The sequence below is a fragment of the Dicentrarchus labrax genome, unplaced genomic scaffold (genome assembly GCF_905237075.1).
Source record: "Dicentrarchus labrax unplaced genomic scaffold, dlabrax2021, whole genome shotgun sequence".
NCBI classification, from domain to species: Eukaryota; Metazoa; Chordata; class Actinopteri; family Moronidae; genus Dicentrarchus; species Dicentrarchus labrax.
Window position 1 is genome coordinate 26,970,821 of NW_026136719.1, and position 24,649 is coordinate 26,995,469.

At 41.1% G+C, this 24,649-nt stretch overlaps 1 protein-coding gene across 5 annotated transcripts in view; it reads left to right on the forward strand.

Moving 5' to 3' along the window:
* The window catches only part of LOC127351912 (transcription initiation factor TFIID subunit 4), an 81,469-nt gene that overhangs the window by 18,102 nt on the left and 38,718 nt on the right, over positions 1-24,649 (forward strand). For all 5 annotated transcript variants that reach the window (XM_051379905.1, XM_051379906.1, XM_051379907.1 and 2 more), the window contains 5 exons: positions 4,367-4,442; positions 5,588-5,696; positions 11,489-11,658; positions 17,328-17,458; positions 21,296-21,421. In XM_051379905.1, coding sequence (XP_051235865.1) covers positions 4,367-4,442; positions 5,588-5,696; positions 11,489-11,658; positions 17,328-17,458; positions 21,296-21,421 — 612 coding nt within the window. The remainder of the gene's footprint in view (positions 1-4,366; positions 4,443-5,587; positions 5,697-11,488; positions 11,659-17,327; positions 17,459-21,295; positions 21,422-24,649) is intronic.

Here is a 24,649-nt window from a genome sequence, read left to right on the forward strand (position 1 = left end):
AGCGGACCAGCTGGAACAGACTCCAGTGCAGTAACATTACAGTTGCATTAAATAAATGTGTGTATGTGGAAACTGGATCATTGCAGTGCAATACAGCAAATTAAATATGTTACAAGAGCAGTTATTAAAACTGTGTAAATGTGCACAGCGTCTGAGGATGGATAGGGTAAGAGCTATTGTGGTCAGGCAATAAATGTGACAAATATTTACCCACAATATTCCTACATTCAACAGAGAAGTGCTAGAATGTGATGGATGCAGACCTGCAGGGTGTGTGTGTGTGTGTGTGTGTGCGCGCGTGTGTGCGTGCGTGCGTGTGTGTGTGTGTGCGTGCTGATAGGTCTTACAAGGCTGAATTATCAGGCTGGAGAGTGTCACAGTGCCATGGCTGGGAGTCACACAGCCAACAGTGAGTTAGAGTCACACCCAGCTCACAGACTCAGTGAGGAATCACACTCAGTTTACCAGAAAAAAGGAGAAGTTTTAGGAGAGTAGGATGTGGACTGTGGAAATATGTCGTTATCAAAACAAGCAGACACAGGCAGAAAGGACACACACATTGTACGTATTCCCACTTTGGAGATGCTCAGTATGACCAAACCATACTACTGGCCACTGATCAGAGCAGATGGTGGTCAAGCACTTGTTGATTATTGTTTACTCCTGCCCAGACTAGGACAGCTGATTAGAAGTATCAGAAACAGAAACTTTACAGTGACAAACCATTTCATTCAAGACCATTTTCTGCTCTATGAATGCTGTATTTCACATATACAAGGTTATATATAAATTAAGTGTATTTGTTTTAGACCAATAAAATTCCTGGCAATGATTATTAAGAAGATCATGTAATTTCCATGCCCACACACAAGATTTTTAGTTTACTATTATGTATGACTAAGAAAAGCAAAAATCTTCACAATTAAGAAGCTAGAACCAGCACATTTAGCATTTTTGCTAAAATAAATGTCAGTATATCTTTATATTATTTATAATTTATTTATATTTTTTCAATGGAAACCTAGCTGCTGTTGTGGTTACGATGTGAACATTTTAAACTTTTCTGAGTTTTAATGGTATCATCAGAAGGAAAGTGGCAAACAGCAGTTGCGGCACTATCCGCCTGCTCTTAGAGTTTTGGCCTGGGGACACGGAAATGAATGGGTTAAAAACGTATGCCATTAATATGATATGATTTTTTATTCACATACAGGTTCCACGCTTTGGGGCTTCAAGGACACTTTCTTAGGGTACTTTCTGAGACAGGATTTATACCCTAATCCTATCCTATGGTTAAAAACACACTCTACTCAATAATCTGCATTGAATGCACGTCATGGGTCCTACATACTGTATTGATGAGATGCAGCGTTGTATAGTGACTCTTGATTGACTGTTATTCAAGCGTCCTTCACCATATTGGCTGACAAGACGCTAGACAGCGTCAACAACCAGGATGGCCACGTGACAAATTATATTGCACAGTATTAAAAAAGGGAACATTTCAAAAGACTCAATTAACACAACAGAAGTGCCCTGTTATATTATTACCCATACAGTGTTCTCTTAGCTGCCGTGCATTTTTTTTGCCAAAACAAAAATCTCCTAATTAAAGAGGCATCGAAACGTATTACCCTCAGAAAACCAAAACAATTCAGGATTTTTTCTATTTCAAACAATGAAACACAAAATTAAATACATGCTTAAACATACCAAAAACACATAATCGCTACTCTTCAGGAAAGTCTTTTTATCTATCTAACTCATTCATCAGCAGTAACCATTTCTTAACTGAGCACACAGGGAGCTCTGCCTTCTCTGTAAATTAAGTTATGTACAGTATATATGGTTCTGTGTAGTTGTCTTCCTTAACCAAATATCCTCCTTCCATTGTTCAATATGGATCATCGAACATCTTTCGACCGAGGATAATTGCGAGCTCCATCCCAGTCAGTGATCAGCCTTTCCCCTGGCGACTGGACAAGTAGCACCCAAGGTTGTGAGCTGTTCTTCTAGTGATAGTGTGGGGATACAGCTGAAGTAAGACCAGGTTACCTGCAGGGTCCAGCACTGGACAGCCTCACTCCACTCGCAGCAGTATCACATTACCATGTGGGTGTGTGGCTAATACTGTATGTATGTGTGTGCACACAGGCGTCTATGGATGGGTCAAGTGAGGTCAGACTCAGATTGGTCCAGGCAGTGGGGTGGGCGAGCTAGAGGGTTCTCTCTTTCTCTTTTGCATTTTTTCTCTCACTTTCCCTCCTCCTTCCTCCTTCCTCCTCTCCCTCTCTTCCTTCTCTCACCATTTTCCTCACTATTTTTTTCACTTTCTTTCTCTCTTTTCCTTTTCCCCCCTTCTGCTCTCTCCCCATCTCTTTCAAACAGTTTCTCTCACTGTATCTACCCCCACATCGCTCTCTCATCTCCCTCGCTCACTCCCTCCCTCTACGCGTTAACCGTTGAAGGGTGGAGCGAGGTAACTAGGTCAGCCCCAGGTCAATTTTAAAGCAATGTGGCGGCCGCAGTCTATGTCCAGAACATGCCTCTGGTCTCTCTCACTTTCTCTCCGTCTCCCTCTCTCTCCCTCTCTCTCTCTCTCTCTATGTCTCTGTCTCTGTCTCTGTCACGCACACACACATGCATAAAACACCAACATAAGCTATCACACAAAACATTAGTAAATGATCGCCCCCGGCACATCGACAGTCTGAAACCAGACAGCTAGTGGAATTAGGCTAAAAAGATCTGCTCTTACCACTGTAGTATGGGTAACATTTCTGACAGTAGTATGGAACATTTTTAAATGTTAATGTAATAGATGTAAAGGGTAGCGATTGTAACTTAAAGTGTGTAGATGTGGAGTTACATTATTTCATTTTTCTTTTATAACTTCACTCACTGCACAAGGGTAGACAATTATGCACTGATTTACAAAATGTTATTTTTAAAAGGTAAATATACTGTAACTGGAGATACAGTAGCTCGATATAGTTCTGATTTAATGTAATTATGTCTTTTTGTGTTCCAAGAGATGTGAAGTACAACTGTGTTTTTTTAGGTTAGAAAATCTAATAAAATTGTCTTTTTAAAATGTAATTTTTTTCATTTAGATTTTTTTTAATTACACCACCACTCATTATTAGCCATAGTTAAGCTCTAGTGTGTGCGCCGTATGTGTGCTAGCACATTTTACAGCATCTCAAGTTGCATAAGTCAAATTCGTGTGGTCCTGACAGACATACAGCTTGAAATATTAGTATGATTTCTTCAAACAAACTGCAGGTTGGGCAGCACTCCCTCCAGTCTTAAATTCTGTTTTTCTTTTTACTAGCACTAATCATTCAATATATTTGTATGGGTAAGTGCTCGTTCAAAATATACTGTATATTAATTGTTTACGTTAATTATATCTAACATTTAAAATCACTCTGATATTTAAAATGCGGACAAATACATTTGAAATGATAGATGAGCAGTGAGTTCACTTTCAGTGTCTTCCCTTTCACCCTCTGATTCACAGACTTTCTACCTGACTTTTTCCCCCCCTCTTAACTGTGTCGCCGGCTGGCCAGAGGTGCTAGCTATCTCTGCCTGTGCTGAATGTATTTTTTTCCCCCCTTTTCCCTCCCACTCTCTCAGGCCCCTGCAGTGGATCTCTGGGAAAAATGGCCTCTGTCTTTTTTCAGTAGCTTGAACAGTAATATAGCATGTGTCAGGGAATGGAAAACAAGCCTAAAAAATATGCAGCAAGAAGCAAACTGGTAGGAATGGATGGCTGAGCCCGAGGCTGGGCCTGTGGCTGCTACCAAGGAAGGAAGTGACTCTAATAGCCCAGCACAGCCCCCCACCCCCCTTGCTCCTTCTTCTTCTACCACTACTACTTCTCCTTCTTCTAAACTACTTTTTCACTGCAGTCTTGACTTCTTATTGCCTTTGTCTTATCTGGAAATGCAAGCAAATGTAGGTCACATACAGTGACAGAAATCCATCCACATTGTGCATTTAAATTGGTCACAGTACATTGTGTGGAGATAGCCATTGTAGAATTCATCACGCTTGTATCTATTCTGCATCTATACTGCTGATATTTTTAGTATGTTACAGTAAAATAGTAATCAGTACACAAAACTTATATGGCTCTTGGCCAGCTCGTCTCCGGATCATTTCTGGCAGCTATGTCTGAAAAGGGAGCAAAAGTTGATTTCTCCACAAACAATTCCTCTTGGGGATGGCGTATAAGTGGAGAAATGATGCAGCAGACCCGCAGTTTCAGACTTTTTAATCTCCTCTCTCGCTTACAAATGGTTTCATTCTTTGAAATACCACAGTGAAGTACATAATCTTTATTTTTTTGCTTCCTCAGGGTATGAAGACAGCAGGCACTGTCAGTGGCCAGGTCCGGATGCCCATGGTGATCACACAGTCAGTCAGAGCACAAGGTAAGGACATTCCCCAGCGATTTAGGATTGGACCTACTGAATTTAATCACATGTACAGTGTCTGACATTATTATTCCAGGCATTCTTTTGTTCATGTGTGGGGAAAAAGATAAAAGTAGGTTCAGTTAAAGATGAAAGATTAAACAAAGAGTTCTGAAAATGTGAGTTTCAGAGTCTCTGAGGAGGTCCTCCGACACACACTTTTCTTCTGGTTCTGGCCTCAGATTTTTTACATCTCCCAGTAAGGCTGCATTCTCGGGCCAGATATTTCAAGATTTTCAAACTCAGCCTGACCTTCTGGTTAAGGGAAGAGCCAACAAAATCGGTTGAACAAAGATAGCCATTAGTGAAACCCTAAATGTTCTCTCAGTAGGCTATAAGATGTGTAAACAGACAGGAGCCACAGAGAGAACAGGTGTTTTTTCCCGTCTGGTTATAAAGCCTTCTCAAACATTTGCGCTGCTGCTTACTCACACTGATTCACAAACACTCTTCCCACAGAAGCCCACAAAAATCGCCCCAACACCAACCGGGCGTAACGCTCCCCTAAGAGACCTGTGTGCTCTCAGGTGGTGTGTGTAATGTGTGTACGTGTTTGTACCTGCTTTTGCTTTTGTGTGTGTGTGTGTGTGTGTGTGTGTGTGTGTGTGTGTGTGTGTGTGTGTGTACGATCAGAGGTGCATACAAATTTGATCTGCCCCCTTCCCCAAGATTGCCTGCAGTAAAAGATCTGTAGGTTGTTTTATGCCCATAAATTGGAATGCGGGGATAGTTCTAAAAATACTTTTCTGTGCCTCTTGGCTAGGAACATGCCTGTTAAAATCAAGTTTAAATTCACTCTGGCAGTCCTTGTGCCTCTCTGGAAAATGTGTCTCGGAGCAGGATGCGGTTTAGGAGTGTAAGGAGAGCCGGTGAAGCGCAGTGATATTGACAGAGCGACGCTTTCCGCACCAACCTGGGGAGAGCGACAGTACCGCTCCCCCTGCCCCCCCCCTCCATCTACCCCTGAGAGGATGACAGACACAGTTGAAGGTAGTCGTTAGACAGGAGGATATTTGACGCAGATAGAAAGGGACACTTCAATGATAACATTACTCCTTTCCTGTTTTGTTTAGTGTTTTTTTTTTTTCTCCTTTTCTCAACAGGCACAATGGGGAAGGGAGCCATCATCCAAGCAGGCAAAAGTCCCGTGGCTGTTCAGATCTCTGGGAATCAGAAAAACAAGCTCAATGACCCAGGAGGAGGCTCTTTCAGGTACATCTCGCCAGGAGGCCGGCTGTAGAGTGCCTGTTGTTCTTAGCAGCCATCACATGGGGGCAGCATTTCACTAAGATGCCCCCTCATGACTACAGGCTACACTCTCAGCTAAGGCTACGAGTGCCTGGCCACCTGGCCGCCTGCCTGTCTCAACTGCCAGGCTGGTTGATCGGTGGTCCTTTCTCTCCCTGCGCCCACCACATAGCAACACACTGCCAACCAATAGATCACCCTCACGATCGCCCTCTTTGTGTCAGTGTCACAACTCATCGACAGGATTACAAATGAGCTAAATCTTAATTTAGAAATAAGGTAATTGTGTCCAGATGGTTGGAATTTCTGGATGCGGTTCTGAAAATACCTTTTGGTTAAGTCAAACATACGGTATTTAGCCTGCAGCTTTGCTCTCTCTCTCTCTCTCTGGTCTCGTCTCTGCTTCAGCTATGCTTTTGTCTCAAAACATAAAAGGTTCATCGCCCACATGCTGGCCTTTGTGGTCCATGTATTGTGTGTGATTCTTTGTGTATTTGTGTTTGTGTGTGTACATCATATACGTTTGCATGTATGTTTGCATATATGCCTCTCTGTGTTTGTTTGTGTCCCTGCTTGGGTGCACATGGACATATGTGTATATCCTAAAAATCTGAGAATACTGTTTATGCGTGTGTGTATCAAATGTGTGTATGCGTGTATTGACAGGAGCAGGGGTGTAGGATTGCCCTGGCATGACCAGGCCAGGGCAAGAAGAGTGTCTGGGTCACATGGGCCAATGGGTTCATGGTAATGGCTCCCGTCTCCTGAGGGGAAAGGCAGCGCCCGAGGCTCTGATTGATAAACCAATAAATCTTTAGCTGCGTTGGTAATTAAGCTGTCAGGCTCGCTTGTTACTGACGACCTTTTTCCCCCTGCGGTGATCACAGTGGCCCTCAACACACAAACGCACTGGTTTCAGCATAAGCCCAATAACACAGAGCACCACTATCACGGAAGAAGCATGTCACTGACATTTTGTAGCATATTTTCCTTTTATCCAGGTCAGGTGACAGTCAGCCTGCCTGCTCTGCACTTTGCATGTTAAACAAGCTACACAGTGCGTGGTCCCTTAGCACCCTTCTTGCTTCCGTCCATGTGTTTGTCTCTACATGCAGGTTTGTTTCTTTCACAACACACTCCTTGACACACATTTTTAAGTTTAGTCAAATATAAGTTTGCTGAGGCTGATTTTTCTTTTATTTTTTGTTTTTTCACTCTTCCTCTGTCAGTATTCTCTCTGAAGGTCTTTCAAACTGCTATAAAATAAATTTTTACTTTCATCTTTATTCTTAGTATTCACTGCCAACAGTATTAAACTCTTTACTTATGGTTTCAGCTGGACCTTAGTTGGTTACTTGTGTCTGAAACCTCTCGGCCTCATTCACTGTTTATTGTTGGTTGTCGTTTTTCTTACCTGAGGATATAAACGTGTTGGAACTGAGCGCAGTGTTGCAAAGCGATCGGTCGGACGCCATTGTGTCTTCACACCGCGTCCGGAAACCTGCAACATGAACATGATGACTTGACCTGTGAGCAGAGGTGGCCGCTGGGTTTCCTGTAAACCACAGTGGACGAAAACAGAAGTTATATTCGCTTTACAAGTTGTTCCCTGTGAGTTGCTACTGAGTTTGATCTTCAGCACTCACAACATGCCGTTAGCACGATATAGTCAAAGTCAGGTCAGATTTATTCATACAAGTGTCTTTGGCGTAATACTAAAGTACAAACTCAATCAACAAACAGTTAAGATAAGAGAGGAGCAAACATCCTCGTAAGAAATAAAAGAAAATCCGCTGAGTGGGGCTGGCCTGGTCAGTCAGCATCCACCAGCCTCTCACCCATCCAGCCTGCACAGTGTTCAGCTGTAGTCGGGGGACTGATGTGTGTATGGCTGTCACTCTGAGCCGCTGGTCCCAGCGGGCCAGCTGTAGCACAAACACACACATACACACTGCAGGGCTTGTGGGATTTCCAGTGCAGCTAAAGCCTTCTGTGTAAGTGCCTGTGTGTGTGTGTGTGTGTGTGTGTGTGTGTGTGTGTGTGTGTGTGTGTGTGTGTGTGTGTGTGTGTGTGTGTGTGTGTGTGTAGTTTACAGTACAGAGTGAAAGCAGCTGTCTCTGTACCCCCCTCCTCCCCTCCTCATCTCTCTGTAAACACTCGACATCCGCTGTAATCACAGGCGAGCCAGCCGAGGCCCTCAGCCCTCTGCCAACCTCCGAGCTCAGCCTCAGCCCCTCAAATCCAACCCTGTCCTACATGGTGGACACACAACAGTGCGCCTAAACACCCAAACACGCTCATAGTTGCACAGGAAAAGTCACACACAGACATACATGCAAAATAAGGAACAGAAGTGTTCACCTATCATCGTTGCCAGTGAATTTCACCAGCCCTTTTCCATCATTTACCAGCAAAGTGAGTTCATTTTGTCTTTGTGGTTACATCCTTTGTTGCTCTATAAATTGCTCTGTGATGTGCCTGTTTTGCTAAAAAAAAAAAAAAAAGCTTTACAAATAAATGTGACTCAATTAGAACTTAAAAGTGACCTCCCAAAATTTGTTGATGCAGAGACTTGGAAACACAGCAGCCACAAGATTAGATTAGGTTCAGATCGGGTGGTGTGCCATTATAAAGTTGCTCCAAAAAACCCATGAAGTAAATGACGGCACGCCAAAGCTCTTAAAGGAAAATAGGAAAGTCTGAAATGCTAATATATTTTTGTTGACAGACCAAACCAAGGATTTTGGACATACAGTGCACCTTCATCAGAACATCATCCACATTACACCTCGCCAAGTTTTTTAATGCTTGTGAATAACTACAGCTTGAATGTGGGTGGTCCATTGAATTAACAACATCTAGCAGCATTTAGCTTGTCGCTGGGTTTATTGGCCCCTCTTGTGCCTCTGCTGCCACCAGTGCTGTCATCCATTTGGGTCATGAACACACATCCCGTCAGCTGCCCAGTGAACCCCGGGCTGCTTTGTGGAGAATACTTCTCCAGTGGTCTGTGTCTCTCAGTGTGGGTGCTCGAAGCCTGCATGGCCTGGGTGTTAGTCACAGGGATCAATCAGGGCCCCCTGCCTGGCCACAGGGACCTTTATCCACAGGAGTGGGGGTTGGTGTGATGGTGGTGATGGTGGAGGGAGGGGTGCAGGAGATCTGGATGTACCCCCCCTCTTCTATCTACACACACACACACACACACACACACACACACACACACACACACACACACACACACAACCTCAAAATGGCAATGCAATCCTCTCACCACCTATGGCGTGCCCCCTCTGAAACACAAGCTTGATATGGAAACTACATGCATATGTATTCATGTGACCGCCGGCTTCATGTCCCTGAGCCAGCCCACACCAATAACTGAGAGGCTGCTCTTTAGCTTCTGTGGAAGCTAATTACATCTCTGCTTTATTAGTGCAGAGGTATAGTCGGGAATATTTTGCATTTCATATGTCATACCCTCCTTTTAATGTCAGACCTGTCTTTGGCATTATCGTTTGATTTGAGCCCCGGTGGTCCCAAACAGCCAGAAAGCAGACCATCCAAGAAAAAGAAACACTCACACTCATAATAATAATTTTAGTTCTTGATGTTTGACATACAGCCCCCTGCCCTATATTACGGCTAATGTTTTTTGTATGTTACCCAATAGATTCAGTGTAGTCTTTTTTACATCAAGACTATTTATACTTGTTCTGTAAATTCTGACTGAAATCATCCATCCAACCAGTTCATTTATGACAGGAAGAATTAATGTAAAAGTCACATACCCTATCTAACCTGTGTTGTCCTCTGCCAACCTCAGAACTCTTGGTGCCTTGCTTAGCTTTGCATGGTAGATAAATGAGAGAGACAAAGAGACTTTAGTTCAACAGATACGTGTGTCATCTATTCTCAAACCCAGGAGAAGACCATGTGATGTACTACTGACTTCATAAAAACATCACTGGCAGTTGTTGTAGAGTTTCCTCCTCTTCACACAGCTTGCTGTCGATACAGTGTAACACACATGATAAGGTCATCTACCTGACTGGTGCATATGAAGCTGTGGAAAAGCAACAGCATTTCTTTTTTACCTTAGTGAACATGACCCCGGGCATGTTTCTTTATAGGACAGGTTAAGTTATCCATGAGGACATGATGAAGAAAGGTGCACAGCCTGAGGTGCAGCACAGGGTATAATCCTACGTATCCATGCTTGTGTTGTTGTGTAGATTCTCTCTGTGAAGGCATAATTAGACCGAGTGCTAGAGGAGAGAAGGAAAATAGGAGCGAAGGTAGAGGTGTGCGAGGTTCAGGGAGTTGCTCTAATCGTCTTTGTCAACCTCCCGCTGTGGTGTCAAGTTTCATATCGGCTCTCTGCGGCCGCATCAAGGAGCAGGAGGGCCTCGGCGGGGTGGAGTTGGCTGACGAAGTGTGCCCACACCGTACACAAAAGCACAGCAACACACACACAGGCTCTGTCGCAACCAACATCGGTGGCATGAACGTAAATGACTGTGGAGGTGAGCCAGTGAGTGGCGAGAGGCCACTCTGTGTGTGTTCTGTGGTTCTTTGTTCCCTCCGTCAAAGCCACTCAGAAAATCCTTTGCTTGCTCTAGGCCAGTCCTGTAAGCACAACACGTCACCGCTCAGCTAATTCAGGCCAGAATCAGAATCATTACTTGCCAAGTACAATAATTGCGGGGGAATTTGTCGTGCTGACAACTCTCAAAGAAAGTTAGAGCCTTGAAAGGATGTGAGGACCTCATTGACTGTCAAATGCAACAAACCAAACACAAATGTTGCTTGTTTACCCTCTTCTATGCCTCTGCTTATATGTAATAACATGTAAACAATGTGTCAGCATTAGGCCTGTGAGAAATGACCAGTACATCAAGAAAATACAAAACGAAAAAGCGTCAAAGTGGCGTGCATACAGAGTTTGCTGACATTAGTATATAGCAAGATTCATCACAGCTCCGTGCCAATCCTCAGGAGCATCCATACCAAGCTTTAACTCCATCCAAACACTCTTCATCTCCCTGCTTCGTGGAGTGCCGACACAAATAGACCCTGGAATGGGAATTCTGTGCCATTATGACCAAAGCATAGCGCTCTAACAAAACTAATGCATATTGTCATCCAAGGAAATATTCATGAATGCAAGCAGGATCTCAGAATATATTTTGATAATGTTAGGACATGAGGCTACACTTTTCCATTATGCCCAAATGGAATTCTTTTTCTATACTGGATTGAGCAGAAATGGCAGGTCAACCAGTAGGAGTCGCTAATGCTGCGACAAGGACACAAGCCCTAAAGATGGCTTCCCAAGTGGGCCTTTCCCCTGCGCTATCTGGGTGCCCTTATCAGTGTGCGACTTTCACTGACTTTAGTAACTTTACCTTCAGTTCACCCTGAACAGGTGCATTTTTTATTTTATTTACAAAAACTACCATGTACCTCTCCTGTACGTCTATTTTTGAGTGTCGTTGAACAATCTAGATGTGTTCAAATGTAAAAATCCATAATCCTAACCAGATTAAGGACATTGAATGTGTCACAATGCAATGTTTTTTTTTATTTGGAGGTCTATAAAAGTCTTTTTTTACCTAATCAATACCAATGAATCACTTAATGCATTTGGGTAGTGCTTTTTCTTGTAGAGCTCAATTAGTTGAGATTTAATGCACTTTAAACTAGAGGTCTTCCATTGCATGAATTTTACTAATCTTCCATCTCTCATGTTGCAGAGATGATGATGACATCAATGACGTGGCCTCCATGGCTGGGGTGAACCTGAACGAGGAGAGCGCGAGAATACTTGCCACCAACTCTGAACTAGTGGGAACGCAGATCCGGTCATGTAAAGACGAGGCCTTTCTACAGCCGGGACTGCTCCACCGACGAATATTGGAAACAGGTTAGATCAGTGTGCCTTGCGAGCCTTGCAGTGTGCTGCAGATCATAAACATTTAACTTTTAAATGTTCTTAGCAGCAGTTAGAGAAGCCTCTCATTTTAGCAGTAGGAACAAATCTTAATGTTATATCAATTTGCCCCCATCCTTCTGCTCTAAACGACAACCCAAAGCTGAAAATCCAGGCTGTAGTGGTGATGAAATCACTATCTGTTGTCTTTTGTGTTAGGAACATGTTGTTGCTGTATTTATAGTGTCATCACTAAAGACAGTTTTGATTTTCTCTCCTTCAGTGGTTCAGGCTGATCCTTTTCTTGTTTGGCCTCGGTTTAAATTTGATACACTTAACAATTCTTTCACCTCCTTTAATGAATTCTTCAGTGGCTGTCTGAACTCACTGGACCTCAGGCACACACATAAATACTTTATGGGTTTGTCTTTTGAAGGCTGCTGTCAGATTGTCCTCTGGACTAAAGGAACTGAGTTTAGAGGAATGAGACTTGGCAGTGAGATTTTGATTCTTTCTCTCGTTTTAGTGGATCCTGAAACTCTGATAGCACACAGTATTGCGTGTGCTAATCGATACAGGCGGAGTAGTCTTGGTCTGTTTGCAGCATCACATGAGAGTGATAGTGTCTTCATTACCTCTTTTTGCTACCGGCAGTCAATTTTATAGCTTGAAATATACTCTAGGCTTTCGCTGCATAGTGAAACCTGTGAAAACGTATAATGAGCGTTATTACTCAAAATAAATCTGTGCCTAGCATCTTGCTCCTGTGCATCAGATCAAAAAACACACAGCATAATTCCACGTGACGGGGAGTCTAGCGCCCTCATCTTGTTTTACCTCAATTAAAGTATCTTTAGTGTAGCATGGAGGCCTGCGGGTCATGTTTCGTTACGTGGACTCTTGGCATGGTTGTTATCCCGTCACCTTGGGGCAGAGGGGTTGTTTAAAAATATAAATCTTTCCTCAGGGTGGGGGCACGCAGCATGATACAGGGTAGGAGGCTAGGGCGCCCCCTGCTGGGGAAGTGGCACTTATGCAGCTTTGTTGTGTCAGTGATTGGCCTCTCCACGCTCTCAGCTGACAGCAGTCCGAGGGAGGCTCCCCTGGCCTGCCAGCTCCACTCAATCAGAAAGCCTCGGCTGCTCCTCTCTACTGTACAAGCACCAAGTTCAACTCTCCTCTGCCTTCTCATTTACATCCTGCTAAAACTTCACTGTGACCTTTCCTGCCCTCTGGTTGCCCCCACAAAAAAGATCCAGCATCGTTCTTTTATTTGTAACTTTTGTATTTTCAAATCAGTGAAGACGTCCGGATTCTTTTCCCCTTTATTTCCTTTCTTCTTTTTTGAACACTGATTCCAGGAGAGGACGTTGGCTGCCTCTTTCTATCCCCTTCTTTATTTTCCCCTTTATGTCTCTCTGTGTCTCGTTTCCGCTCCTCTCTTATTTATCCCCTCCAAACAAACATTGTGCTGCCCTCCTCTCCCAAACCTCTCTCCCTCCCCTCATAACTCTTCAGGCTGGTCCTTGAGCTGGGGAGGAGGGGACGGGAGGCGGGGGGCAGTTTCATTTGTGAAGCTGCAAAATAGCACTCCACCCCCCCATCCCACCATCTCAGGAACCAGAACACAGGCACAGCTGGAGCTCTCTAGAAAAGCTCCTCAAAGTAATGATAGTCCACTGATACCTTACGTACCTACATGCTCATCACATCGATTTATACATGTGGACAGACACAAGAAGACTGACGTGACACTGACACACACACACACACACACACACACACAACAGGAAACACACATGTTCTTAGATCTATTTAAAATGTCTTAAAATTATCAAATTCTGACCTGGAAATATATTAGAATAAGCATTTGTGTGTTTATTATTACCTCAGCATCATCCCAAATATATCTTGATAGCACAATCTGGCTGAAGAGAAATAAAAGCATTGACACAAAAATGGTTTACTTTGATTGGCCTAATGCTCACTTCACAGCATAATTTCCTGCAACCTGAACATGATTCACTTTCAAAACAAAGACAGTGCCTCGTGCCACGCTCACATCACGTCAGTTTTACCATGAAACTAGCATTACCTGCTACTGGGGAAAACACTGGTCAACACAAACATGTCAGGCTTCCAACATGTGTCCCTGCTCTCTGGGTTTCTAATCAGTGCATAATGGCATTATCAACTAATATTACAATTTCCACCAGTTCAGCTATTAAACTACAGTATCTAACCTAGTCCACCTTGTTAACTTTATTAAATAGCACAACAAAGCCAAGATATGATGCAAATGTTAGCTGCTTGAGCATGCTTGGGAGTGAATCGTCATAGGAGCAGACACTAGCACTAAATAATCAAATTGTCTTTTTGTCACCATGCTGTAGCATTTTATGCTACATCCACTATTAGATTACACCTGTATCACTACAATATTCATTGTCTCTGCTTTACTCAACACAATAGGACTTAATGTCCCTAAACTATTTATTTTCTAAATGCTATTCTCATTTCCCCCCCTTTAATGCCCTTGCTGCACCTTTTTCTGCATTGTCCTGTGTCTTGAATGCAGTTCCTAAATCAATTCATGCATAAATCCTTGTAACCCAACACAGTAAATGTAGAATATAAAAAAAGTGAAAGAAACAAATCACAAACTCTGTGGATATTGTTAAGCTCTCAAGGATGGATGTCAGGAACAGTGGCCCTTGCATTGGAAAATGGTTGTTTTTTAAAAACGTGGACTGGAAGAGGAATCATCTACCTCACAGCCCATGTAAGAGACTCTGGCTGGTTATGAAACCTCCAATTCAACTGTTACAATGGGGAAATTTACTGCGGGTCACAGAACACAAAATCGACTTTTTACCCCTTCACTGATCATCAAGAGGACAGTAACATTTGTTAATAAGGTTTGTGTGTGTTTTGTAGATCTGGAATAAGCTTATAACCATGTTCAGTGGCTGCGAGAGTATGGTATCCATTGGTTATTTTTGCGGGTTATTTATTCTCTGTACAATATATTGACAGTATATATAAAGTACAATCTGAACAAAAGCTGTTCCATGTTCACTGCCAGATACTTTTTAGGGGACCCTTGTTGCTATGGACACCACTCAGTTCTATACTAAATAGATATTCAAGTTAGCAGATCTCAATGCAGATTGTGTCTCTCCATTAGATTTCTTTATGATGTCTGTTGTGTTGAAAGTGATTAGCAGACATCTACAGCATAGATGTATGTATGTATGTACAGTTTTGTCTCAGTTGATGCTGAAAACCTCAGGGAAGTCATAACACTAAAGTCCTTCACATGCAGTCTTGACCTACCAACGTCCTTTTTTAGAAATGTTTTCATTCATTGTCAGAGGAAGTCCTCATGATTTTTAATCAGTCAATGCAACAAGGCACATTCCCCACAGCATTCAAGACTGCACTTGTGAAGCCTCATTTAAAGAAAAGTAGCCTTAATCCGGCTATACCAGGTAACTACAGACCGATCTCCAATCTTCTATTTTTGAGCAAATTTTTTGAAAAAAATATTATTTATTAATTCCAACAATAAGTTGGAAATGTTTCAGTCTGGTTTTAGAGCTAATCATAGCACTGAAACAGCCCTTGTGAAAGTAGCCAATGACATCAAGATACATTTTTATAAACCTTCAGTTTTGGTACTTCTGAGTCTCAGTGCTGCTTTTGATCATATTGGACGGTGTTCATCTTATCTTTCTGGAAGAAATTTGTTGTCACAACTTACAATAATATTCTTTCCGAAACCTCCAAAATAACCTGTGGCATTCCCCAACGATCGATTGTATGATTGATGATTGTTTAATCTAAATATGCTACCCCTGGATGATGTCATCAGGAGACATCTCTTTCCATAGTTATGCTGATGACACACAGCTTTATGTGGCCTGACCTTAACTTTGAGGCTCATGTGCGGTTTGTCCCTAAATCTGCTTTTTATCACCTAAAAAATATATTGACACAGAGAAAGTAATGCATGCTTTTTTCTTGAGCAGGATAGATTACTGTAATGAACTCCTTTCAGATCTACCGAAAAAAGTCCTTACATTGGTTGCCTGTCAGTTTCCGCATTGATTTTAAAACACTTCATGGTCTAGCACACATGTTTACAGAGTATATACAGATTGTGGCACTCAGATCAATCCTTCAAACCTTTCAAGACAATTTATCCAATAGTTCTCGAGGCATTTCACTCAGAACTCAAAACATTCTCACAAATGTGAGTCTCATGGTGGCGCTAGAGGAAAAGTCAAAGGATTACCAAATTCATTTGGATATATTGTCTGCTAACCATGGATATCTTCATTTCATAAAATTCCATTAGATTCCATCCAATAATTGCTGAGATAGTTGTTGACATGGCCATCCTTAGAGGCTAAAATGCAAAATACCCACCCAGCTAGAGATGTTACAGTCTTTGGTGCAGGTTATTCCTGTTATCTTTACTGGCTTTTGTGTAGAAATTAAGCAAAAATATTAAAGCTGCCCAGTTCATTAGTCTGTTTCTAGCTGTGTTATAGGCCCCTTTTTTCTGGGTGAATAATATTGATTTGTATCAGTACAAGTTGAAGAGCAGTTGTTTTTGCTCAAAGAAATGTGGCTCTCTGGTTCTTACGTCTCTTAAACTTTCTCTGAAATATTAATGTCCCTGAAAGATCTTATTTTTTAGAAAGCGGAAGCCTATTAGTGTTTTTCTTTGACCTTGTGACATTGCCACATGTATAGCCGCTGTAATTATAAGGCTAACAGGGCTGCCTCCATCCATTTCAAAGCTTGAGCGGGTGTGGAGTATATGTATTGTTCAGCTGATTTAAATAATTGGTGTGGTTTACTTAAAAGGGTGCCAGAGAGAAAATTATGGTAATGGAATAATTTAAAAGGAAGTTGGAAACAGATTGTAACCCTACCAAAGTCTGTCCTCCTCTCCTTTGTTATGACTTCAGATGAGTTTTGCTCCAAGGAAACTAAATTATCCTTCTCCTGCGAAAAAGAGATGGTCAATGTCGTTTACACACTTGAAGGAGCTTAGCTTGTAAAGCCAGTCTGGAATTTGCACTAAGACTGTGAAACAAATTAACTTTTCTGTGTGATGAGTCTTATTTCTGGGAGTTAATTGCACGTACAATCCAGGCAGTTGCTGAGTGTGAATGTGTGTGTGAATACAGTAGGTGTGTGTATGAGAGGAGGTACTGATTGAAAGTTGTGGGTTGTCTTCTGTTGGTGTGTTTTTATGAGTTGTCTGGTTGTGTGTGTGTGTGTGTGTGTGTGTGTGTGTGTCTGTAGTGAAACAATTACCTTCTATGTGCTTAGTTGTTGTTTTTCCCAAAAAGACAAATCGTGGAAGCAAGAGAAGTGATGATAAAACAATCGCTCTCAACCTGTTTATCCCTGTAGTAAATTAAAAGTGAGAATAAAGGTTCTATTATAAAAAGTCCCAGATGGTAAAGTGGAGGATCAACATTTTAATTAGGATAGAATCAGTGAGGTGAATGAGAAATCTGGTTTTAATTATGAGAAGCAAAAGTACCGACAACAGTACCTGTTGTGTGAGAAAGAGTTGTCGAGTTGATGCTAATGATACACTGATTGCAAAAGTTTCATGTTATGTTTGCGTGTATTCTTCACAGCTAAGAAGTTTGGAGTCACAGAGGTCCCTATGGAGGCAGTGACATTCATCTCGCACGCCACCCAGTCACGACTTCGTACTGTGGTAGAAAAGGTTTCTACTATCGCACAGCACCGACTGGACTCCTGTAAGGTAGGAAGAATGCAAACACAACTCAAACACACACACACATGCATACGCATGTCCAGAGCTAATAAGACCGCTGTTGGAGTCCTTCAATGAATTTTAATTTAAGCTTGATCCATTTCCAATCAGTTTTTTATTGTAACTCACTGCACTTCAGATGATCCACCTTTCAGATTCCTTGCCACATTTTTTAAAGCCGCTAAGCCTACTAGGTAATGTACAAAAAAATAATTACACAAAAGCAAATATTTTATCTGCAATCATCGGCAGAATGCAATGTCCGTGTGTTTGCTGACTTTGTAAGATGCAGCGGCTTTGTTATGTTAACTTGTCACTAGGAATGTAAAGATATATCGCAATACAAATGTGAAGATTCAATCCTAACACTTTTTTTAAACACCAGAGGACATTTTGCTTGTTTGACGTCCTACCATGTGACATCACTTGCATCAGTAGCTGTATCAAGGCACAAAGACTTCAGTTTCACTTTTACAATGAAAAGAAAGATATACAAAATAATTATGTAATTAGTTAAAGAAAATAAAGAAAATATATATTTTGTAGATTTTTCTCTGAGAAATAAAGGAATCTTTTTTTCTCAAAAAAAATCGAGAGAAAATCATATCGTGAACCCAGTATGAATTATGTGGAATTGTGAGTTGAGTGTGTCGTTACTTCCCTACTTGTCACTAAAGTGAGGCAGTTGAGTCACCGCAAATGTACAAAACCCACTCAGACTGGATTTTTAACTGTAGAAATGAACTTGTTTGCTGAGGCAGAAAGCAGGTGGGCAGATAAAGTTGAACATTATACAGTATTTTATTGAGATCCTATTAATACCCTTGCACATCTCCAACTCCTCCTGTACACATGTTGTATCCTTGGGCAAGACTTGCAAGTTCCTGATGGGCAGGCCATTTCCTCACATGGTGGTTCTGCCACCATCAGTGTGTGAGCATGAGTGGGTAAATGAGAGGCAAATTGTAAAGCACTTTGTCTGTTAAGGTCAAAAAGTGCTATATAACTGCAGTACATTTGACCATTTACCATGTATTTGGCCATGCATAATATTTACAATCAGTGCTTCATGAATGAGAAAGTTAAATTCCTGCCCTCTGTCAAACCAGCTGGACATTGAGATGCCAGTTTGCTCATTGAAAAGAGTAAGGAGAGAAATCTGCTGGGACCTCAACCGCAGCGTATTTTAGGATGTGGGACATACAAACCATATGATGTCAAACTGTCCTCATGAACCTCGGTTATAGTAAAAATATGTGCCATGCAGCCGACCATTATCTAGGGAAATATACTGTAAATATTGGGCCAAAACTCTGAAAGCACTGGAGTTGGGGAAAGAAACTTCATGGACATTCAAGCACACACACACACACACACACACACACACATCCTTAAACACACAAACTGGAATGCAGGCAGGCTTGTGTGCTCTGACATTCCCCACACAGACACACAAATTCACATGCACACAAATGCGCTTTAATCTGTCTCGCACATAACCTCACAAGTGTAAAAATGTAAGTGTACCACTCACATAAACACATAGAAGTTAATATGAGAAATATTTTTTACCCTTAAGTTGATAAACAGGAGAGCTCAGACTTTTCTGTCAGTCAGCCAAAACTTGAAATATGAAAGAACTTCTAAGTGCTCGTCTGCGTACACCTGCGTTCTTTTCTAGTTATTGGTGACTTTATCTCTCGTAGCCCTTGAATGTAACTATACAACCACATTTAATTGGTGTATATTAAAGCACAAATCCACCTCGACTACAAGCCTAAATCTTGCCGTTGTTGGGAGAACTGGGGGGAAACTTTGAAAATGTGTTTTTCCTGACACCAAGAAGAGAGGAAGAGGAGGAGGGAGGAAGAGCATCGCTACAGCTGTCCCCATATTGTTTTGCGCTTCTTCTTCTTCTTCTTCTTCTGTTCGTTCATTCTTTTCCTTTTTTGTGGTTTTGTAAATGAGGTGTGTGTGAGAGGCATGAAGCTCTGTGAAGCCACTCTGTTGACATCAGCGAAAAGAAGAAAAGAGAAAAAGACCAAAAGACAAAGCGGCCTTAAAGAGCAGCCGGGCTTCGGCAGCGGCAGTGGGAGCTACGGCGAGAGTGCAGGCTCAGCGCTGCAACAAAGAGGGGGGAGACTGGATGAGAGAGAGAGAGAGAGAGAGAGAGAGAGAGAGAGAGGGTGGGGGGTGGAGGGTGCTGGCGACGAGCCTCCTCTGATGTGTCTTTGTGCTCTGTGCCACCCAGCTTCTCTCATCCACTCATGGAAACACACACACACAGACTTGACACACACACAGATGGAAAAGAGAGAGATATAGAAATTAAGTGCGAGAGGAGAACAGAGCTGCATAGGAGACACACAGACATACACATACAAACATGTGAAATAAGAAATTATCCTATTAACTTTTGATGGCCTACAAAAGTTGTTTTTACACTTTCCATTTCCCAAGTGGGAGGTGATGCACCATACGCAAAGAGCAATAAATAGATAGAAAAAATATGTAAATAGAAAAAGTTAGTGTGTTCAAGTCTGTTGTTGCGATCAGACAGGTGGTGTTCCAGATGAGCTGTCTTAAAGTTGGTTTAACCAAATGTAAAGTTAATGATGAAGGTATTTTTTATGCTTATCAGCGGGGCATGCCTTACCTTTTTTATTGTAATCTTGGTAGTCCATTACGCCTTTTTTTTCTATGGGAGCTGTATCGCTGTATTTTTTAAACAATACTGCGTTTAATTGAGTAGACCTAAAGTGACATCTGTGCGTTGGCAAGGATACAGCAAGCACTTCCACCACAGTTACAGTGCATACAATAAATCAAACCTGGAAGAAGGGTTTTATCAATTCGGTATCAGTCTGACACAATATGTACAATTATTTATCATCCCTCCTAACTTATAATACAAATAGACCTTGCATCTGCTCAAGCACAGTGAATTATGATCACACACATCTTAAAAAACTTTGTTGTACCGCCTTTTTTGGCAGTTTTCAGTGTTTCCATATATTGTCAAAACATAAAGGGATTTTATTTTTTACATTTAACTGTGGAATAATAGAAACGAGTAGTTGCGTAATCTACTGTGTCAATGTATGTCAATCGAGAGAAAAGTGATCTACAACAATTTCATAATCATTCTGTATTTTTTGGGGGTAATATTTTAAGCAAAATGGCTAGAAATAAAATCCTGGTTCCAACTTCGTAATTTTAGCATTTGCTGCTCTGTTCTGAACCATTTTAAATTGAGTATCTTTTTGTTTTGGACGTACAAAAAAAGTCATTTTACAAGATGTCTGACAAATTGTGCTGCAATAGTCCAGAACACGATACAGTTAATGATTCATTGAACAAAAACAATGTATTGCAAATAATCAGTAGTTGCAGATTTAATAGTAAAAACAACTATGTCACAGGACTATTGTTAATTTACTAATGTTGTGAGACCCCCCTTAATGCACGACAATAATTTCTATTTTGCAACTAAAAGTGGACATAAAATATTGAGATAGGTAGAGAGTACAAAGTATCTTGCCAAACTTGGTCTCTCTTAAGTCTCAAGTTTCTCAATTTTCTGTCATTGAGGTCAGACAAATATTCTAATACCATACTCTGTGCTTGGGATGAAATCGATGCTGTAGCAATATATTTACAGTGGATGATGTTATTATAATATTTTTGGTTTTAAGATAATTTAGTATGTATACATGGACTGAGGGCTGCCCTGAAGTTACTGAAATATGTGCCTGAAGCCTCAGCAGCAGCCGTTGAACGGGAGTCGTTGGCGTCGCAGTGATTTTCTCTCTGTCTCCTTGTCAGGATGATGAGTGCTATGAGCAGAATGCAGACGTTCGCTCTCAGCTTCGCTTCTTCGAGCAGCTGGAGAGAATCGAGAAGCAGAGGAAGGACGAGCAGGAGAGAGAGATCCTGTTGAAAGCCGCTAAAGTAAGTTATTGTCACCTCACCATCCTGTCTTTGCGTGTGTGCGTATGTGTGGGTGTGTGTCACAGAGAGTTGTTATGTCCCCATGCAACAGTGTGTTTTTGTGAATTGCTGTGTGTATGTGTGCGCATGTTGCTCCTGCGCAGGCCCTGACAGATGAATTAGAGTGTGACACCAGTGGATGAAGTGACCTCCCTGTGTCCTCCCAGGCTCCTGGCCCCAGGGCTCCTCTGTCCTGGCTCTTCCTCCCTGGACACAGTGAGGAGGACGGTGTGGGGGTGGGGGGCGACTTGTACACTATGCAACCCCCATGCACCATGCAGCCAACACACACACTCTCCCCCATGCACAAGCTGCAAAACATCCATCTATCATGAGCATTGACAGCTCAGGTGAAACAGAGCTTCAGTTTTTAAAAAATAGTACAGATTTCTTAGAGTGTCAGTGAGGCTGGTATGTGACTGTTCTATCAATCAATCAATCTATATCAATATACTGTATACAGCTTTTACATGTGTTGTTCTAAACATCTGGTGTCAGGCAACAGGAAAATTGCACTGTGCTCAGGATTCATTGCATTTTTCCAACAGCAACAACGGATATTATGCCTCTCAGATATATGTTTGGTATAAACAGTATTAATAACTATGAACAGAGAGAGTTGCTGTTGTTCAAACTGTGAACAGAAATGAAAAAAATGCTTGATGTAGAGGTGGTCTTTAGAAACAGCACTAACCGTTTAGTACTAAAAATGTTCCAAAAACACATATAAAATTGCTGATGGTCACAGATTATGACTTTATGTAATAAGACATATTATGATTTCCTTTTCCAAAACACAACATATTTGAGGTGGCAAACTTACAAACTTGGGGAGAAGCTGTGTTGGCTTTGGGGGCGTAGTGTGCACTTCATCGTAATTGTTATTCACATCATTTTAAAAACAGTCCTAATACTTCTCACTGAATCTTGAATAATATATAATAATAAAAGGTTAATTCATTGACCTGTAATAGTAAATATTTAGTAAAGATAAATCTAATGCCATCATTTTAACAGTAAGTAGCTGCTTAGACTGACATTACTGCCAAGACAGTAATTTAAACTCTAATATGAAACACAGCAAGCTTCATATCTAATATTAATTAACTAAACTTACAAATTGTAGTGGGGATTCTGTGTGTTTCAGCTGAATCCCACAGTACTGAGTAAGTGTGAATCACTAGACATAATATTATCATGTTGATAAGCTGTTGTGTAAAGCTACAGTACGTGAAAAAGTTTGTTGTACAAATGCTATAACATTACCATTAGAAAGGAAATCAGATGCAAATAGGATTCAGTAACATACACTACAACAAACTTTCAAAAATAATCAGCAGTAATGTAAAGTTGTGTGGTTTGTAATATCACTGGTATAATCCTTTAGGAAGAAGTACAGTTGGTGTGGACCCTTCCCACTATAGAGTGCATAGTCTACATTTTTAAAATCCTCTTTTTATTTATGGATGAAAGTTAAATTGATTGTTTGTTGAGTGTGTGCCACTGTTGTCCAGTTGATAGATTACTGTTGCACACAATAAAAGATATAGAACAGGAATACCTGCACTAAGCTCACAAGAAAGTAAAAAGGCTCCTTGCATTGTCACCTGTCCCTTTGTGATCCCGGCCCTGTGCATGTACGGACATTTGTTTATCAGTGAAAAAAAAAATGTCTTCAAATTTGGAAAGATCACTACTGACCAAAAAAAAGGTAGAGAATCTTTTTGCAAATGAAAATGCCTCACGGGGCAACATTAGCAGAAAGCTAGGTTAATTTAATTAATTTTGAATGGAGCCAATGTCCCACAGTAAAGATTCTCATTGCTGCACACCTCACCGTCTTAATTGCATTATTACACTCCGGTCCTGCCATGCAGGATATTAGAAAATTCTCTAGCTGATGAACACTGGCCACCAAACCTCATGACCTGTCTGTATTTTCTTATAGGAGCGACCAGATAGCCTCACTGCTGGTTGTGAAAAAAGACATTACCTCAGCAAGAAAATGATACTGTGGAGTGTGTGATGCTTTTATATCCTCTGTCAGTGCCCGGTTCTGCATGGTTGAACAGTGTAATCTTTTTTTTTTTTTTTACACTGTGAACAGATCTATTCGTTAACAGGATTAGTGAAGAACTTTTGCAAATTTAGCCAAGTTCTTATTGGAAGGGCTTACCTCTGGGCTATTTGGATTGCATGATCATCGTTGAGCATAGTTTGACTTCACCTCTGAGCCATGTCATTGGCTTTTTGGCCGTTGTTGCCATGGCGTTTCAGTTCAGGGAGAAGTTTGGAAAGAAAATCTTTGCCTAATAATTGTACGGTATATTTCACTGCCACATGGCCTGAGAACATAGTATTTTTTCTACTATTTAACTATTCTATATTATTGTATAGACACAAGCATGTTTATCACTTATGATGTATGAGAACACTGTGGACAAAGTCCATCCTAAAACACTTAAACATGTACCGGTTATGTAACCTTCAATTTTCTTCTTTTCTTTTCTTTTCTTTTCTTTTCTTTTCTTGTTTTGTTTTGTTTTCAGTGTTAAAGTTTATTTTTCATGCTCCCAATGATAACTGTCCAAATCCTAAGTGGGGTTTTTTTGGCATTCGTTCTTTAAAAAGGCGGCATTTTAATTAGCACTCTCCATTTTAGACCAATTAAGATACAGGCAGATATCCATCACTGTATAAACCTCGAAACTCCATGATGTTATGCAGCCAGAAGACAAATTCCCTAAGTGGCTCGTCTCACTTTTTCTTGACATACAACATTTCTGCTCTCATAAAAGCAGATTTGATGATATTGATTTTTTGTTATTTGGAGGATATTTCATATCTTTTTACTTTACTTACTTGTTTTCTAAAGCAAATAAAAAAAGCAATATTGATAAATAAATATATTGGCATATAAGTTTCACCCACTGGACTCATATTTGACTAAATATATATTGACAGAATATTATAGTATTTTACTATAATCAAGTTAACTTTGCTCTTTCGAAGCACAACCCACAGCAAAATGAAAGTACAACCCAGTGGGGGTTTAAGGAGTAAAAGTAGACGAAAAAATTACAACATGGCATAACGAAATAGCTCCTGGATTATCACAGATTGACCATACACTGTTGAACAATATAGTGGAGTATTGAGTCCCGTCTTTATTATTTAAGCACAGGGCAG